The sequence below is a fragment of the Pelophylax lessonae genome (assembly GCF_965119305.1).
Source record: "Pelophylax lessonae genome assembly, chromosome: 13".
NCBI lineage: Eukaryota > Metazoa > Chordata > Amphibia > Anura > Ranidae > Pelophylax > Pelophylax lessonae.
The window spans coordinates 161,434,935-161,455,244 of NC_138780.1; the positions used below are offsets into that span (position 1 = coordinate 161,434,935).

The 20,310-nt window shown below is 44.4% G+C and overlaps 2 protein-coding genes across 2 annotated transcripts in view; both read right to left on the reverse strand.

Moving 5' to 3' along the window:
• Positions 1-20,310, reverse strand: part of MIS18BP1 (MIS18 binding protein 1) — a 203,762-nt gene that overhangs the window by 77,616 nt on the left and 105,836 nt on the right. Inside the window, exons 9-11 of the mRNA XM_082274974.1 lie at positions 16,303-17,313; positions 14,340-14,988; positions 11,097-11,627 (exon numbers count right to left, since the gene is read on the reverse strand). Coding sequence (XP_082131100.1) covers positions 11,097-11,627; positions 14,340-14,988; positions 16,303-17,313 — 2,191 coding nt within the window. The remainder of the gene's footprint in view (positions 1-11,096; positions 11,628-14,339; positions 14,989-16,302; positions 17,314-20,310) is intronic.
• Positions 14,996-15,988, reverse strand: LOC309569861 (uncharacterized protein; the record flags this gene model as incomplete). Its single annotated transcript, XM_082275853.1, has 1 exon — positions 14,996-15,988. A coding segment is annotated over one exon (993 nt), but the record flags the coding sequence as incomplete, so codon positions are not given.

Genomic DNA, 20,310 nt, shown 5'->3' on the forward strand with positions numbered 1-20,310 from the left:
GACAAAGACAGCACAGCTTGGCTCTGCCCTCTCTAAGAATTTTCACTGTGTGGAGGAAAGAGAACGGAGAGAGCCTCCGGGGCAGTGTTGGATCGAGATGAGGTTCAGGCAAGTATAAGGTGGCAGCAAAGAAGAGCGATAGCCTTTAAAAGTGGGTCTAAGGCTTCATTCACACCTGAGTGCATCGTTTTTAGGGGGTTTTTCTTTGGGCATTTCTTCAGGCATTTTTTTGCAGGTGTTTGGAGGCAGGCATTGGCATCTAACAAAAATGCTTGTAATCTGCCAAAAAAAAAAAAAAAAAAAAGCTCATGTACTTTTTTGAGCTTCAGGAAACAAAAAATGCTTGTATGTGAACAGAAGCCATTGAAATGAATGGGATTTTGCTTGTTGGGCATTTTGAGACTTCAACGCTAAAAAATGCCCGGGTGTGAACGGGGCCTAAAGGATTAAGGATTTTTATCTTAAACGCACTCTGTGCATTAAAAAGGTAAAATTGGATTTTTGTCTTACTGCAAAATCCTTTTCTCTGAGTTCGACGGGCGCAGTTTCTGATCTTCCTATAAGAGTTATACTGCCCCCGACAGGAGTAGGACACTAGGCAGAAAAAAGTTCTGGCTACGCCTATAGGCAGTCCCAGCGGGTATACCATCTCTATTCCTGCTATAGGATGTCAGTTTTGTATCAAAGCGGTGTCAGAGAAAATACCAACCCAACTCAAATAGAGGGGCGGGTACTGCGTCAAAAGAACTCAGAGGAAATGATTTTAGGTTAAGACAAAAATCCAATTTTCTCTATCGTTCATTGACGGATGCAGTCTCTGATCTTCATATCAGTAGGGACGTCCCAATGCAGTGCCATAAAAACGAGGGGTGGGAACAGCAGAAAAATCATTCCCCAAAGCTAAACCATAGCCAACCAGGCAACATAGGACTCATCAGAACAACAAGATGAGACACACCTGAAAAAACCCTTAAAACTGCAGCCTGCAAAACTTGTGGCCAAAAGAGGCATCAGAAGATGCCAGCACCTACACCTTGTAAAACTTTGTAAAAGTATGAACAGACGACCAGGTAGCCACCTTGTAAACCTGAAGCACAGATGCCTGATGGCAAAAAGCCCAGGAAGCACCAAGAGCCCGAGTAGAATGCCCCTAAACAGGGAAAGGTGGAACCTGACCGTTAATTGAATAAGCCTGCACCACTGTCTGTCTGATCCATCTGTAAATAGTCACAGCAGACGCAGGCAGTACTTTCTTCGGGCCATCCGTGAGTACACAGAGCGAACCTGACTTTTGAAAAGACTCAGTAGTTGTCAAGTACACCCTGATTGCCCGAACCACATCCAAGGTATGTAGTGCAATTTCTTTAGGATGTTCGGGCTTAGGACACAGAGGGTAGCACGGTGTCCTCATTTAAGTGAAAAATGGAATCCACCTTCGTGAGGAAAGAAGGATCCGGTCGAAATACCACTTTATCCCTGTGAACCACCATATAGGGAAAACGACAGGACAATTCCGCCAGTTCAGAAACCCTGCACGCAGAAGTTATAAACACCAGGAAGGCCACCTTCTGGGATAAGGTAAGCAGGGGAATCTCCCGAATGCTTTCAAAAGGAGGTGTCTGGAGAACCGACATTTTAAAGGTCCCAAGGTGGCAACGGAGGAGCCAAGTGTCGCACCCCCTGGATAAAGTTACGCACCAGGGAATGGGTGACTAATGGCCTTTGGAAGAAAATTGCCAAGGCCGATACCTGACCCTAGATAGTACTCAAGGCCAATTTTTGACCAACTCCCCGTTGAAGGAAAGTCAAGATCCGAGCTACCGGGTAAGAGCGAGGGGAAACCCCAAGAGACTCACACCACGCAATTTACAACTTCCACGTACGATGATAGATCTTCCTGGAAGTCGCTTTTCTCACTTTAAGTAGAGTGGGAATCACTGAGGCAGACAATCCCATCCTTCAGCGCCTGGCTTTCAACAGCAAAGCCATCAAAACCAGCGACTGTAAAGCAGGATGGAATATTGGCCCTTGAGACAGTAAATCCTCCCTGAGAGGAAGTCTCCAAGGAGCGTCTGCGACTAGCCTGATCAGGCCGGCGTATCAAGCTGGCGAGGCCAGTCCGGAGCCATAAAAATGACCGGAATCCCTTCCGCCTCGATCCTGCGAAGAAGTCTTGGCAGCAACTTGAGGAGTAAAAAGGCATACATCAGCTGGTACTGACCCTACGGGGCCACCAGCACGTCTGCCAGAGGGTCCCGGGAGCGGGCCACAAACCTCTGCACTTTGCCGTTGATCTGAGACACCAACAGATCTACATCTGGAGTGCCCCAACGAAGACACAACTGTTGGAACACCTCCGGATGGGAGGGACCATTCCCGTGCATCCAAGGCCTGTCGACTGAGATAATATGCCTGCCAATTTTCCACTCCTGAAATGTGAACAGCTGAGAGAGCTGGAACAACCATGCAGGTGCTTGGTCCAGTGGACTAAGTAAAGCCTGATCGCTCTGAGCTCCAGAACATTGATCGGTAACATGGATTCTTCCAGGGACCAGACTCCTTGAGCAGACAACCTGCTGAAAACCCCTCCCCACCCAGACAGACTGCCATCCATGGTGACAATTGTCCAATGTATAGGGAGGACGGATTTCCCTTGCTTAAGCCTCAGGGGCCAAAACCACCATATCAGGGACTCCCTGGTCACCTGGCTCAGGTGGATCTGATTTTCCAGGGAATTTGGATTCTTGTTCCATTTGAGGATTTCCTTCTGGAGGATCCTTGTGTGGAATTGAGCGAAGAGGACCACCTTGAAGGACACCATCAGTCCTAGAACTCTCATACAGGTCCAAAGGGAGGACTATTTGCTGGACAGCAACAGCTGGACCGCAGTCTGGAGTTTTTCCAGAGAAAGAAACACCCTGGCTGAGGACGAGTCCAAAGTCAGGCCCAGATAGTCCAGTCTCATGTAAGGGACCAGGGACGACTTCTGAAGGTTCAGAATCCACCCAAACGCCTCCAGAGTTCTCACTATGATTTCCAAATTCATCACCAGCACCATCACTCCGCACATAGAAGCGGATCGTCCAGGTAACCCAGGACAGATATCCCCCACTGCCGAAACAGCACCGGGACCAGAGCCAACAACTTTGTGAAGACCCGAGGAGCAGAGGCGAGACCAAAGGGTAACACCATAAACTGATAGAGATCTTCTACCACTGCAAAACAGAGAAACCGTTGGGTGTACTGCACAGATTGGGATGTGAAGGTAGGCATCTTTGATGTCTATGGAGGCCAGGAAAGCCCCCTGATGTAGGGAGGCCATCACCGTGCGAACAGATTCCATCTTGAATTTTTGAACTCGCACAAAGCAATTCAGTGCCTTCAGGTCCAGGATTGGACTCACACCTTGCCTTCTTCCTGTGAACCGTGAACAGGTTTGAATAAAAGCCCTGAAAACTTTCCGCACAGGGAACCAGAACTATTTATCCCTATTATTTAAGGGGGTTGTAGTGCGCTTCTAGGTGTTACAATATGTTAAAGTGCTGATGTGTGATACCCAACTCAAAATAAATATACAAAAAATAAGGTGTACTGTTTTCCTATTCCAATTGTTCCAAAACCTTTACAAATCTAGGATTCTTATACATATAATTTATAAAGTGCCTGTGTGAATAATTATTACTAATAAAAGGTGATATAGTGCTTCTTAAAGGTGCTTCTTAAAAGAAAGTGCTCTGTGCATCCAATAAAAATTATTGATGTAAAAATATATAAAATTCCAACAATATAAAACAATATATCAAATGTGTATCAATCGGCAAATACACTTAAATAAAGTGTTCAGTCCAACCGTTGCATTTACAACAGTTCTCAGAGAAACAGGACTGCACCAAGTAGCTTGATATTAAACAGTATATAAAAAAAACAATACGATAGAAAAACGGTGATATAGCTTTTTTTCCTCCACCTTGTGCCGTGAATACACTTCTAGGCGTGCTAAATTCTCACCTCAACTTGAAGTATAATATGCCTGTATTATATATCTGGGTGGCTGATGGTTCCTTATCCTTCTTTGTTCCAGCGCAGTATCTGATAGCAGCGGATCTTTCCAAGGGGATCCTATGTTCCTTCCCGATATTGTCTTGTCTATGGGGGATCTTTAAAAGCCTCCTGTGTGGTGCGATCTCCTTAGCTGGGTATCTCTTCATATAAAAAAGCTGTATCCAGTGTGCAAACAACGCCGCGGGAGCTGTGTCCCGTATCGCACGTCACTTCCGGGTTCCTACACGTTACGTCACAGAATCACGTGACTTCCTCAGAGAATATAAGAATCATAGATTGATTCGTAAAGGTTTTGGAACAATTGGAATAGGAAAACAGTACACCTTATTTTTTGTATATTTATTTTGAGTTGGATATCACACATCAGCACTTTAACATATTGTAACACCTAGAAGCGCACTACAACCCCCTTAAATTATTGGCATATACAACTGTTTTATAGTATCAGTTCTCGTGGTGCAGCATCAGGGTGACTGGGAGAATCCACGATAGCGCAGGAACCATATTATACATAAACGTATTAATCCCTATTGCACCAGGTCCTGTACTGCCCCAAAGAGCGCCAGTAAGCGATCCAGGGACATTCTCACATTGGAAGGGAAAAACCTTACCAACGGAATGGATCGAAACTCGATCTTGTAACTGGACCGTATGACCTCGTGAACTCATTTGTCTTGTATTTGGGATAGCCACAAGTCCGGGAAACAGCAAAGACGTCCCCCCACCCCAGATACAGATGAGGGCGCAACTTAAGGCCGAAGCGGTCCTGTCCTCAGGTCTGGAGAAACCTGATTTTTGTTTGCCAGACCAGCGTCGCTTGGAACCACCTAAGGGAGTCTTGAAGGCCTTTGCCTTATCGAATGACCCTAAGGGACGAAAAAACTTCTTGTGTGCTGAAAAGGAGGGTCCTTACCCTTGTTAGCCTGTGGAAGAAAGGTACTCTTACCCCCTGTGAGACCTTTGATAATGTCATCCAGGGTAGCCCCAAACAGGCAATCTCCTTGAAAAGGTAGATCAGTCAAGGCCTTCTTTGAGGTCTGATCTGCAGACCAGCACTTTAGCCAAAAGTATATACCGGAGGACCACTGCCGAAACCAATAGTCGGCCCAATATGGGAGAAGTATCCAGCGCGACATCGCAAACAAATTGCAGCCCCAACACCAGCTGGTCCAAAAGCTCCTCAAAAGGCAAGAGGAAGAGGTTTCCCCTCCAGGTCACAATGTAGTAACTTAGCCCATTCAGTCAATGTTTGTGAGACAAGGGCAACTCTAAACACCGATCTTAGTGCAGACCCCGCCAGGGAGTACATATTGTGGGCCACAGACTCTGCTTTTCTATCCGCCAGATCCTTAAAGGACAGGGAATCCTCCACTGGGATCATGGTAGCTTTATTTAGTCTAGAGACCGGAGGGTCCACCGTAGGTGGTACAGTCCACATCTTTATAAAGGGACTCCTCAAAAGGATAGCGTCTAGCAACCCGCTTAGGCACCCGAGGGGGAAGGCTTTGGGCGGTCCCATTCTTTTTTTGCGTGTCAAAATACGCGGGAAAGGGAAAAACCTTTGCCGCTCTGGATGGCTTGTGAGTGCCAAATGTAACCTTTGCCTCAGTCAAAACTGCATCCTCCATTTTCAGGTTCACACGCACAGATACAACCAGTGGGTCCACCAGCGCCTTTTCTTGCGTGGTGGCGGAGGTAGAGATGTCATCCTCACTGTCAGAGGAGACAGGGCGCAAGGTGGTAGACCCGGCAGGGAGACCTGCGTCTGCGGTGGCTGAATCAGACTCAGAATCTGACACATCAGATTGTCAGGCTTATTTGGGGAGATTAAATAAGAGAAGAAATTAAATATTTCATATTTTGGTTTACATAGAAATGCTGAGCAGTGGCATCCATGTTGTAGTAGGTCACTAAAAGTTCAAACCTCCTTTTAGGAAAGGTGTTTATTCAAGAAAGGTTTCAACAGACATGCTGTGTTGACCTAAGGTAATAAATAAATAGTCTGTTTAACTTTAAGATAAAAGTCTAGCTGACGATATACCAGGATAATCTTGTCTGTGTGGTAGTCATAAACCCTGGTTAGTATTTTTTATTGTGTTTAGACCCATTTAAAAAAATAAGATTTAAAGATATTATAATCCTATGTAAAAGAATATTAACAATGAAGTAAATATATATGAATAACATACATAGATGTGTAGGAAAACTTTAACCACTTAAGCCCCAGCCCCATTTCGGACACTTTTTGTTTACAAGTTTAAATCAGTATTTTTTCCTAGAAAACCACTTAGAACCCCCAAACATTATATATATTTTTTTAGCAAAGACTCTGGAGAATAAAATGTCGGTCATTGTAATATTTTTTATCACGCGGTATTTGCGCAGCGGTCTTTAAAGCGCCATTTTTTTGGAAAATTTTTGAAAAATCACATTTCACTAATTTTAAAAAATACTAAACAGTAAAGTTAGCCCATTTTTTTGTATATTGTGAAAGAACATGTCACGCCGAGTAAATAGATACCCAACATGTTACGGTTTAAAATTGCGCCCCCCCGTGGGATCGCGACAAACTACGGTCAATAGAGATCTCAATCTGCGACGCTTTAAATTTATTTAACGGTTACCAGTTTTGAGTTAGAGTGTAGCTCTTTTTTTTTTAATTATTGCTCACGCTCTGGCGATCGCGGCGATACCTCACATGTGTGGTTTGAACAGCGATTTCATTTGCGGCTCGACTTCCGTATACGTTTTTTTGTGCGCGAGCTAACGGTGACGGGGGCGGCTAAATTTTTTTTTTTTTTCCCATTTATTTTATTTATTTTTTTAACTTTATTAAAGTTTAAAAAAAAAAAAAAAAATCTGATCACTTTTATTGCTGTCACAAGCAATGTAAACATCCCTTGTGACACCAATATGTAGTGACAGGTACACTTTATGGAGGGATCGAGGGTCTAAAAGACCCTAGACCCCTCCACTACACTTCCCTGTATGCAAAACGCCGAAAACGGCATTTTTGCATACAGCCGTTTTTCAAATTTGCCGCCTTTTGCAGCACAGTAACCCGGAAGTGACGTCATGGACGCCGCCTCCGGGTTACGTCATCGGAGACCCGATCGATGCCGTTTCCGGCATTCATTGGGACTCCATCCAGCCGGCGGACGTGCCGGCTGGGTGCTCGTGGCTCCCGGTGGAACGGGAGCCCCGGGCAAAGCCACGGAAGGCGGCGGGAGGGGGACGTCCCCTCCCGCCCCCCCGGGTACCGATCGAGCGGCTCCCGAGCCGCATCGGTCGGTACCGACGGAAAGCCAACCGTCGGCTCTAAACCACGGTACCGGGATGGTGCCTCTAGCTAGAGGCATCATCCCGGTACACTACCGCAAAGTTTACCGACGTAGACCTACGTTAGTATGCGGTAAGTGGTTAAATATGATATTTTGTTTCATTAACTGATTTTGATGACTCATCACTGCAGGTTAGAAAGATTTCAGTAAACTTTCGTAATTGGTAAAATATCATAAAACTGTTTTTGGCCTTGCCTGAAGTCTGGTCTAGAAGGTCGGGGATTATAGGCTCTTTGTCAACATAAGGTTCAAAGTTTAATTGTTATATTCTATATACTGAATATAAGAGTAATACAATACTGCCCCTAGTGATTGTTTCATTTTAATTGCAGTCATTGATTATAGAAATCAGATCCTTCTAGTGACGTAGAATTTATACGATAATGAGATCCCCACCCACACTGCTGGGGGCATAAAAGGTTCTTGTCAGCTAGGGGGGGGGGGGGGGGGGGGAGGAAGGACAGAGGACTGGAGAGATCGTAAGAAAAGTCAGATGCTATGAGACACTGAGGGTGACATTTGACCCTGTAAGCCAAGACGGCGTGACATCTCAGATAATAAGACTTGGCTGGTAAAGTATATTCCTATTTTTCCTACAAACAGTTTGATTTGCTTTAATTAGATGCACCTAACTGATCCATCATTGAAACGGTTAGTATCAAGATTTGAATTTGGGACCATTCTAACTGCAGTATGATTGGTTTAATTTTCTTTTCTTGAAATTGCAATTTTGGCTTTAGTATATGGTTCAGTTGTGATGTATTCTTTATGGTAGATTAACTAAATAGAAACATATTTTACCAAAACTATTTTGGACTTTTTTTAGGCGTGGTGCAACAATGTTGATCCATGCAACTTTATTTAAAACATAGGAATTGAACATCTGTTGGATGAGAGAAAAGTCACGTGTCTCATCTGTCATGTTGGTTGTCATATTTTATGTCTTCCTGGTAGACTATTAATCATCCTCTAAAAGTCTTTGGTTATGATCATTTTATTATTCTGAGACAAAATTGTTTGATTTTATTCTCATATTACCTGTGTGATTTGTTTCATTGTATTTTATTCTTACTTTGTGTTTATCACCAATTATATTTTGACATTTTATCTTGCACTTAAGTATTCAATAAATATATATATTTTTGCACAGAAATTGTATGATCCTTATCTTCAGTTTAGTGTCACTTAAAACGATCTTGCATTTTGTTGATTTGTGGAAATAAGTTCAGAATCTCCTACTTCCAGATCTTTGCTTATTTGTATAGATAGACACTGTTATATCAGAGCAGTATAAACATTCTGACAAGATGAGGCAGGGGTAGACAGAAGGCGTCTTTGGCAACTCGCCCTTTAAAGGCCACCTCTACTCAGGACACAAACAATATCAGAACCGCTGAAAGTGCATCAATTGACACAGCTGGGATCCGGGGGGCCCTGCGGCCTCCTTGAGGGGGGGGGGGGTCAGGTGGGGACATGTTCTGCAGGGTCCATGTTGCACCAAAGGAACCCATCAGCAAAAAGTTGAAAAAAAAAAAAAAAACGTTTTTTTTTTTTTTTTTTCAAAAACGTCCCACCGCGCTACAACGCCCTCAAGAGGTCAGGCAGAATGCACTGAAGACCCCCAGCAGAGAAAGAGACCCCCTCAGACTCACCACTGTACAGCAAAGATGAACCAGGAGACACAGAACGTCTGCACAGCACGTGTCAGCGGCGATCTCGATCCAGAAAGAAAGATCTGAGAATCAGCATTAGGGTATAGGGAGGGGCTTCACCCAGAAAAACGCCTCCAGGAACTCCAAAAACATGGCCGCCAGTGATTCCAATTCGAAATCAACAGCAAAATGGCTGCCGAGTCTTGCAGAGCACATGGGCTACAAGAAAATGGTGGCCCCGCGCGGCCTACAGAGCTACTGAGGACCCTCGTGGGGACCACCTAGCCTCATGGACGGGACTGATTGGAAGGTGGGCCCTGGAGTGACACGTAACCCCTCCCCCGGCACGGTCAGTCGTTCGTCTGTCGCCAGCGGCGCACCTCCCTGTCCCCACCTGCGGCCTGAAGCACGGTCCCAGCCCCCGGGAGAAGTTCCAAACATTCCAGTAGCCCCAGCAGTGAGGGGGGGCCAGGTGGGGGGGGGGGGGGTGCGTGACAGGACAGAGGGGAACCCGGGTTTGTGAGGGTCCAACTGTCCTAGGGAGGGGCCCGCATCCACCCCAAAATCCACCAGGGAACCGGCTTGCGCCATTTCCTGACAGAACCCCTCTCTGCCGAAGTGGGGGGGCTGTCAGCCAATAGGAATGCTGCGACTGAGGCCTAGACCCGGTCGTATGCCACCTGGCGAGACGTCAGGTAGGACTATGTCGCGGCCGACCTGTCGCGGAGCTGAGGTCTGCGTGCGCTCGCTGGACGGCTGGTGTGTCCACTGGATCTATATATCAAAGCCCGCCGCCCAGATCCGGCTCCTGTTGTCGGTTTGCTTGCAATACGTTCATCAGAGCGTGTATGGGCAAACCGGCATTGAGAAAGACTACTGGCAGTGAAAACCTTCCTTTAGATGTGTAGATGCAATCGTTCTACATACACATCTCTGCCGGCGAACACTCCATGTGCTATGCACGGATCTGTATGCCGGTAGAGATCTATGTGTATTGCAGTGCGGAGTTCAAGGATCAAGCAGCAAGGATATGACCACTAGCGGGGGCCCCTGTATAATGTGCAGGTTTGTTCGCTCTGTGAAGTCAATATAATTTTAATATTTATCTGCCTTTATGAAGGGATACATGCTCATGTCCTTCTACTGTGCCTGATCACCATAGAGGAAACAGCATGGCTCTTTCCCTGCAGATACTGGGAACAGTAGTACCATCCTATTAGGAATTGTTCTCTAAATCTTGCAGAGTGGGATTCACTCTAGTAGTGGTGGGAGTGCATGCACGAGTTTGATCAGAGCAGCGTTCCAGTTCTACACGCTGGTTTCGTTGTGTAGTGTTAGGCGCGAATTCCACTACACGTGGGTTTCACTGTTAACTGCGGTGCGTAGAATTTTTAAAAATCTACGGGGGGAAGCCGTGCACGCTCTTCTGCTCGTTCACAATTGTGTACTCCCCTTTCTATTGTAATTTTGAACGTATACAAGTGTGTCTTTGGCTGATTCTATGCAAGTAACTTATCTCATGTGACTGTACATATAAAACTGATTGGCTGAGGTTGTATAGCCATCACTTCCTCCTGTTATCACTATGTTGTCCCATAAACAAAGCTCAGTGCTTTAGGCAGAACATTCCATCAAGGATCCAATGGAATAACAGCCTGTGTGTCTGTATTACTGGGTACTGCTGAGCGCGCTCCATTACCTTATACAAAAGAGCTGAGAACAGTGCTTTTTAGCACACCGGGATTAATTGCAATTGGCGTATATTAATATTCAAAAGTGCACTTATTAGCAGAGTTATTTGAGCATCAAGTGTACATTAAGATCCAATACACTGAGTGTAGAAGGCCAGAACCTATGTAAGGTTTTCTACTGCTGTTTTCTACTTACTGACCACCATACCCTCAATTATTCAATTATTTTCCTGGCTTTCCAGGTGCGAAGGGGACATCACAGACAGCAATATAACATTACCAAGGTTCTAATCCCCCCCCCCCCCCCCAACTGCTGTGGGTAATACAACATTAAGTATATTACTACTTGCCTGTAAAGTCTTTTTGTTTCTTTCTCTGTCCAGTCCTCCTGACGAACCAGTGCTGTAAAGGCGTTCTGGGGCAGTTGGTGTTCTGGATTGGAATGAGTAGATGGTCTTGATGCAACGTTGCCTCTCACGTTTTGTTGAGGTTTTTGGAGAACCTGTAAAGGAGGACTTGGTTTGGTGGCCCTCTTGCTGACTTTTGTCTTGACTTTCCTCTTAGGCTTATTGTCCTCTTTGTCATCTTCTTCTTCACCAGCAAAGTCTAACTCAGACTGTGAAGTTTCTCTTAGACTGCTTTTCTTTTTACATGCATTAGGATTTGACTCCTTTGTGTCCTTTATTTTTGTGAAGTGCTTCTCCGTGTTCTCTTGCTCTATAATCCCTCTTTGAGATCCCAGGGAACTAGTATTTTGTCTTTTCTGTGGTCCAGGAGTAGAAACCAATGATTTATTTTTTGGCTTGGCAGTTTCGTGCACATCTTTTCCAAGAATCATTTTCACGTCAGACTCTGAATCCAAATCCTTATTTTGGGATTTTCTAGAAAGAACAGGTACTTTGTTACAAAGCTTAAAGTGATATTACATTTTTTTTTTTTACCCACTGCAATACAGGACCATTTACCTCCTTTCCTGGCCAAATAATTTTCAGCTTTCAGCGCTGTCACACTTTGAATGACATTTGCGTGGTCATGCAATGCTTTGCCCAAACAACATTTTTATCATTTTTTGAAACAGAGCTTTCTTTTGGTGGTATTTAATTACCACCCACCAAGTTTATTTTTGCTAAACATAAGAAAAAAGACCAAAAATCTTTAGAGAAAAAAAAAGTTTTTCTTAGTTTCTGTTAAAAAAAAAAAAAAAAAAAAAAAAAAAAAAGGTTGTAAATCTGTAATTTTTCTCCTTCACTTATGTGCTCTGATGAGGCTGCACTGATGAAGAGGCACTAATATGAAGCACTGATCAGCAGGCTTTAACCGCTTGCCAACCGCCCACACATATATACTGCAGCAGGCTGGCTCATCGACGTATGGGTACATCGGTTTGCAGGAGCAGTAGTGGCAGCGAGCGCGTGCCGCCGTCAACGCGCTCCCGCCCGCACTAGGCAGCGGGGATGCCAATCCACGGGGCTGACTGCACCGATTGCCACCGGGAACCTGCTATCGCTCCCTGCTGAGAGAGGACGACGGTCAGATGTTGGAAACACAGATGACCGTTGTTCGCTCTGAAATGATCACAGAGCACCTGTGATCCCTCTATATAGGATCATAGGTCTCTGTGGTCATATCACAAGTCCCTCCCCATACAGTTAGAAAACATTCCCCTAGGCTCACACTTAACCCTTTGATCACCACTGTGTTAACCCCTTCCCTGCCAGTGTCATTATTACAGTAACAGTGCATATTTTAGCACTGATTACTGTAGTAATATCCCTGGTCCCCCCAAAGTGTCAAAAATGTCAGTTAGGGGTCCGATCTTTCCGCCACAATGTAGCAGTCCCACTAAAAATCGCAGATCGCCACCATTACTAGTAAAAAAAAAAAAAAATCTTTCCCCTAGTATGTAGACGCGATAACTTTTGTGCAAACCAATCAAAATACACTTATTGCGATTTTTTTACCAAATATATGTAGCAGAATATAAATTGGCCTAAAAGGATGAAAAATTTTGATTTTTAATTTTTTTGGGGAATGTTTTATAGCAGAATGTAAATTATTTTTTCCAGAATTGTCGCACTTTTATTTATAGCGCAAAAAAATAAAAAAAAAAATAAAAAATAAATAAAAAAAAAAAATCGCACAGGCGACCGCAAAATTGTCCGTTAAAGTAACGCAGTGCCGAATCGCAAAAAAATGGCCTGGTCATTAAGGGGGCAAATCCTTTCCGGTCCGGAAGGGGTTAAGTGCACCGATAGGCAGCACTGATGGGCATCGCTGATGAGACTTCATTAATATTCAATGCACTGATTATCAGTGCAGATCCCCTGCTCAGGAAAACCGGTGACAGCAGGTGGGTAGAGGAATGCAGATAACCGCCACTTTCTATTTACACTTTGATCAGCTGTGATTGGATAGGTCATAGGCTCTTTACGGTGATCAGAGATGCGGTGTGTCCAAGCGACACACCGCATCACCGCATACAAGCGGCTTGTTCTGAAGGCTGTCATAGGACATCCAGTCAGAACAATTTAAAACCACCACCCACCGTCATTTGGATATAGGTTGGGCAGGAAGGAATTAAACTTGTCATACTTTCCTGCTCTGTGTAGTGGTTTTGCACAGAGCAGCTCCGATCCTCCTCTTCTCAGGTCCCCCACTGGAGTTCCTGGTCCTTTTCTCCTACCCGAGCAGGCTTGCGCCCAAGCCGCTGTTTTGTGTCTATTCACACACTGATCGTGGCGGAAACAGACCCGGGGGAGCTTATGATCTTGTGCACATCGCTGGATTGAGATGGTGCTCAGGTAAGTATTAGGGGGGCTGCTGCACACAGAAGAATTTTTACCTTCATGCATAGAATGCATGAAGGTAAAAAAACTTGAGCCTTTACAACCACTTTAAGCTTATACCTCATTCTCTTGGCCTCCAAAAAGGACAGACCGCAATAATTCTTCAGTTGAGTGAAGAATGGTCAGAACTTCTTGTAAGGTATTCTACTGCTGTCCATGCATTCCTGACCCAATGAATCCCACAACCCTCCAATTTCTTTTCCTGGATTCACAGCTATTATGAGGAGGCCACAGACCGCAATAAAGCAAGACAAAGGTTCTAATCCTCCCTCAACTGCAGCAGATAGAATATTTAGCATATTAAAGCGGAGCTCCCCCCAAAAGGGGAAGTTCCGCTTTAAGGCCTCTATACCCCTCCTCTTCTACAAATGCAACTTTTTTTTGTGTGGTTTTGACACGTACCCCCTTCCACTTCTGCTCAGATCGTCTAGGCCAGTGACTAGTGCATGCGCAGTGGGCACCTGGCTCTGAAGCCACAATCTGTCATAGCTTGGTGGCCACGGTTAAAATGCCAGAGAGAGAAGCCCGCTCGGGTGATCACATCGCTGGATAGTGGGACAGGTGAGTGTGTTTATTAAAAGTTAGCAGCTACAGTTTTTGTAGCTGCTGACTTAATAAACCAAAAAACAACCAGAGCTCCGCTTTAATACTTGCCTGTAATGTCTTTTTACTTCTTTCTCTGTCAAATTTTCCTGATGAGCCAATGCTGCAAACGAGTTCTGGGCTAGTTGATGTTCTGGCTTTAATCGGGTAGATCGTCTTGATGCACTACTGCCTGTCAAGGTTTCCTGAGGTTTTTGAAGATTCTGCAACTGATTACTTGGTTTGGTAGCCTTCCCTCTGGCTTTAGTCTTGGTCTCCCTCTTAGGCAAATAATCCTCTTCGTCGTTATCAAAGTCTAATTCAGACCCTGAAGTTTCTTCACACAGATTGGTTTTCCTTTGAGATGCTCTAGGATTTGACCGCTTGCTTCCATTTTTTTTTGTACTGTGCTTCTCAGTGTCCTCTTGCTCTATGGCCTGTCTTTGAGATTTCTGTGAATTAGTATTTTGTCTTTTACGTGGGCCGGGTGTAGAAACCAATTTATTATTTGACTTTATAGTTTCCACTTCAGACTCTTCAAAATCCAAATTGCTTTGGGATTTTCTAGGAGCAGCTACTTTGTCACAAGGCTCTGCCCATGCCTCATTATCTTGTGAACTCTCTTCCTCAAGGTCATCCAAAGGTTGAGTAGAATGAGAAGTTTTTTTATTATCCTGCTTGGAATTCAGATGTCCTTGTTTCCCTCTCACACTATTTAGTGGACTAGACAGTTCTTCAGAATGAGAGGATTCATCTACAGGATTATTTTCCCAAGTGGGTTTGGGAAGGGTTGATTTCTTCTCAATGTCAGGCACTAATCTGGTAGATGGTCTTGATACACTGCTGCCTGTCAAGGTTTTCTGATGTTTTTGAAGATTCTGCAACTGTTTACTTGGTTTGGTAGCCTTCCCTCTGGCTTTAGTCTTGGTCTCCCTCTTAGACAAATAATCCTCTTCGTCGTCATCAAAGTCTAATTCAGACCCTGAAGTTTCTTCACACAGATTGGTTTTCCTTTGAGATGCTCTAGGATTTGACCGCTTGCGTCTTTTTTTTGTACTGTGCTTCTCAGTGTCCTCTTGCTCTATGGCCTGTCTTTGAGATTTCTGTGAATTAGTATTTTGTCTTTTACGTGGGCCGGGTGTAGAAACCAATATTTTATTATTTGACTTCATAGTTTCCACTTCAGACTCTTCAAAATCCAAATTGCTTTGGGATTTTCTAGGAGCAGCTACTTTGTCACAAGGCTCTGCCCATGCCTCATTATCTTGTGAACTCTCTTCCTCAATGTCATCCAAAGGTTGAGTAGAATGAGAAGTTTTTTTATTATCCTGCTTGGAATTCAGATGTCCTTGTTTCCCCCTCACACTATTTAGTGGACTAGACAGTTCTTTAGAATGAGAGGATTCCTCTACAGGATTTCTTTCCCAAGTGGGTTTGGGAAGGGTTGATTTCTTCTGAATGTCAGGCACTAATCTGGTAGATGGTCTTGATACACTGCTGCCTGTCGAGGTTTTCTGATGTTTTTGAAGATTCTGCAACTGCTTACTTGGTTTGGTAGCCTTCCCTCTGGCTTTAGTCTTGGTCACCTTCTCAGACAAATAATCTTCTTTGTCATCATCATCTTCTGCAAAGCCTAATTCAGACTCTGAAGTTTCTTCACATAGATTTGTTTTCCTTTGACATGCTCTAGGATGTGACCTCTTGTGCTTCTCAGTGTCCTCTTGCTCTATGGCCTGTCTTTGAGATTTTTGTGAATTAGCATTTCGTCTTTTACGTGGGCTGGGTTTAGAAAGCAATGTATTATTTGACTTCATAGTTTTAGACAAAACCTTTTCAGAAACAGTTTCCACTTCAGACTCTTCAAAATCCAAATTGTTCTGGGATTTTCTAGGAGCAGCTACTTTGTCACAAGGCTCTGTCCGTGCCTCATTGTATTGTGAACTTTCTTCCTCAAGGTCATCCAAAGGTGGAGTAGAATGAGAAGTTTTTTTATTATCTTGCTTGGAATTCAGATGTCCTTGTTTCCCCCTCACACTATTTGGTGGACTAGATAGTTCTTCAGAATGGGAGGATTCCTCTACAAAATTCCTTTCCCCAGAGAGTTTGGAAAGGGTTGATTTCTTCTGACTGTCAGACACTTGCCTGCAGATCCTTACTTCTGCTTCTTCAGAGTCCTGAGAATCTGTTAAATAATTATTTGGTTTTAAAGAATAAGACGGCAACCTTTTCCTATTCTGGTAAGTTTCAACAGGTTCTGTCTTCTGCTTGTTTGACTTCTGTGGAACGGCTTTATTATTTTTCCTTACAGCTCGTTTGCTGGTGTTTTCGCATAAAACAGCTACCTTTTCGAAATCAGGTGGTTTCTCAGAATCAGTTATTGGCTGCTCGGTTCCAGATGTCTGCGTTCCACTTGTTTCAGAAAGATCAGGATTTACCAACTTCTGAAGGTGCGGTGGGCTCTTAGACCCAGCAAGGCTTTCATCTTCAGAAGCTTCTGTTGTATTTGCCAAAGACACCGGAGAACCAGATAATGGTTTTCTACTTGGATATTGATCACAAAATGTTTCCTTCTCCGTTTCTTTTACGTGATCATTACTCAAACGGTTTTTATTTTTCAACCTCTCTGAGGCTCGCATAGGATTCTGAAGTCTTGCAGGGTTGACAGTCTGTTGCATACTAGTTTTAAAACTCTTTGATTTTGAAGCTTTTTTAGACTTATTCTCTATTTTTCTAGTGAGAGGTAGGTAATCATCCTCAGAGGACTCGCTTTCATCCCCACTGACTGGGATAAAATCACTAGAGGACCTACTTTCTTTCCTACTGGTTTCTGTCAAAGAACTAGCCTCAGAATCTTCTGTGTCTTGTGAAAAACTGGAAGTGGCTTTCTTGTTTCCCGTTTTCTTCTCTTTGGATTTCTTATACTCCGCATCTGTCTTTCCTAAGGAAAGATTGGAGGGACTATTAGCATAGTTTAAGCCAGGACACCGAACCAGATGTTGCATACATCTCTTTTTCATCTGTTGTCTGGTGTTTAAGGGGGTAAGCTTTACGCTCATCGGTTTCAGCAGACACGTCATGACATTTTGTGGTCTATTCTTCAAAATTTGACTTTTAGAGTTGGTCTTCTTGACCGTTAGTTCTAATTATAAAGAAGTAACAAAATTACTTTAGTAAAATGGAACACTATCAGAAATAACTGGATTTTTGTAAGAACTTACCGTAAAATAATTTTATCTGAAGTCCATTGACAGACGCAGCTCTTATGCTTCTTAGACCATTAGGTTATGCTGCCCCCTACAGGAGGAGTAGTACTAGGCAGGAAAAAAAAACAGTTTACCGCGCCTACGGAGGATGTCAATATAGGCATAACCCCACACACCCTGCTCCAACATACCAGTTTCTTTGCAAGCATTGATAAGAAAACAGGAACCATCCCCATATCAGAGGGGTGGGTGCTGCGTCTGTCAATGGACTTCAGAGAAAAGGATTTTGTGGCAAGTTCTTACAAAAATCCAGTTTTCTCTATCGTCCATTGACAGACACAGCTCATATGCTTCTTAGACCATTGGAAAGTCCCAAAGCAGTGTAGGCATGAGGGGTGGGAAGAACGCAAACCAAATAGTTAACGTAAACTCCAAAAGCAAAACTTAGCCAACTGGGTAACATGAAGCTCAACCAGGAACAACAGGAGCTCACCCATGAAGAAAAAACCTCTGAAGAGAACAAACGAGTGTCTTTAAACAGCAGCCTGCAAAACCTTGCGGCCAAAGGATGCATCCGAAAATGCCAACAAATCTACCTTGTAGAATTTTGTAAATGTGTGCACAGACGACCAAGTCGCCACCTTACAAACTTGCACTACTGAGGCCTGATGGCGAAAAGCCCAAGAGGCACTCAGCGCTCTAGTAGAATGCGCCTTCACAGGGATAGGAGGAACCAGACCCTTCACTGAATAAGCCTGAACAACCGTCTGCCTAATCCATCTGGATATAGTCACAGCAAACGCAGCCAAAGCAAACGCAGCCAAACCTTTACGAGATCCCTCAGTAAGGACAAAAAGAGCATCTGATTTCCTAAAAGACTCAGTGACCGTCAGGTAAACCCTGATCACCCGAACTACATACAGAGAGTACAAAGCAATTTTCTTGGGATGCTTAGGACAGAGTGAAGTCAACACAATGTCTTCATTTAAATGAAAATCAGATACCACCTTAGGCAGAAAAGACTGATTAGGGCAGAGTACCACTTTAGCTCTGTGGACCACCAAATAAGGCGGACAGGACAGCGCCGCCAACTCAGACACTCTGCGGGCAGAAGTAATCACCACCAGAAAGGCAACCTTCTTGGATAAGGAAAGCAGAGAAATCTCCCTAATGTTCTCAAAAGGAGGCTTTTGAAGAACAGACAAAACCAGATTGAGATCCTACGAAGCCAATGGGGATATCCTCAGGGGAGCCAGATGATGCACCCCCTGAATCCCTGAATAAAAATGCAATCAAGGCATTAGCAGCCAACAGAAGTTGGAAGCAAATAGCCAAAGCCGACACTTGGCCCTTGATAGTGCCCAAGGCCAACCGCCACTCAACCCCTTTTTGTAAAAGGGGCCAAGACCCCCAGCTATAGAAAAACAAGTGAGGGTGCCGCTTTAGCGATTAACACCATGAAATGTACGATTTCCACGTACGCTGATAAATCTTACCCGAAGTCGCCTTCCTAGCCTTCAACAGAGAGACCCCTATATCTCAACATCTGCCCCTCAACAGCCATGCCGTTAAAGCAGTGATAATGATGATTAATGCTGGGACTCAAGCCGAAGCCAGTTTGTATGCATCCCCACGGGACCTTTACCTTGCAGGCCAGCCCCCATACAGTGAGGCTATGTTGCGGCTGACCTAGCACGGAGCTGCAGTCTGCACTTGCTCGTTGATCAGACTGGGGGGGCCCCCCAAGGATCTATATTATCCAGTTCGTCGCCCAGTCTGGCACTTGATTGTAGTTCTCACAGGAACAAAAATGATAAAAAGAGAAACAAAATTCCATGTAAAATGAAAAAATTTGCCAGGACATGAGATCCCAGCAAGAAACTAGGTCCTTACTCCTAACTAGGCAGAAAAAAAAACTACCTATAGCAGGAAGTGGGAGTATACCCCTTGGGGCTGCCCCATAGGCGTAGTCAAGCTTTTTCCTGCCTAGTGTCCTACTCCTGTAGGGGGTAGCATAACCCAATGTTTAAGAAGAATCAGGAGCTGTGTACATCAACGAATTAAAGAGAAAAGGAATTTAAATTGATTATAAAAAGGAAACAAAAACAAAACATCTCTATACTTACCTGCTCTGTGCAATAGAATTGCACAGAGAAGCTCCGAACCTCCTCTTTTTGGGTCCCCAACCAGCATCCTGTACCCCTCTCCTCTGTCCAGTGCCCCCATGGAAAGCCGCTTCCCATGGGGGCATTTGTGCATGCTTGCTCCCAAGCCCCACTCCTGCGTCCATTGACACAGAGAGCGGGACTCGGCCCCGTACCCGGCTCCCTTGTCACTAGGTTTGATTGACAACAATTGGCCAATGGCTCCCAGTGCCCCAACAAAGCCAGTGAGACACAGAAGTGAGGGGAGATAAGAGCTGCAGACGTGCACAGCACTGGATCAAATGAGGGCTCAGGTAAGTAAAAGCGGGGGGTGCAACAGAAACAATGCATAAACATTTTACCTTAATGAAAGGAATGCATTAAGATAAAAAAAAAAAAAAAATGTTTGGGCTTTAGAGAACCACTTTAAAGAGGAAGTAAACCCTCCTCTGTAACTTTTACCTATAGGTAAGCCTATATTAAGGCTTACCTATAGGTACTGTAAATATCTCCTAAACATGCACCGTTTAGGAGATATTTACCTTACATGCAGCCAGTGACGTCACTGGTGCATGCGCTCTGAAGGAATGGCCGCTGGCGCACGCAGGAGTGACGTCACCGCGGCTCCGGCCAATCAGATGGCCGGATGCCGCGATCCCAGAAGACAGGCGACTGAACATGTCACCCGTCATACAGGTGAGTGAGCGGCACGGCGGGGGCTCGTTGTAAGGCAAGTATTTCATAATGAGCTAGTATGCGATGCATCATTATTTGCAGCATATATATTGA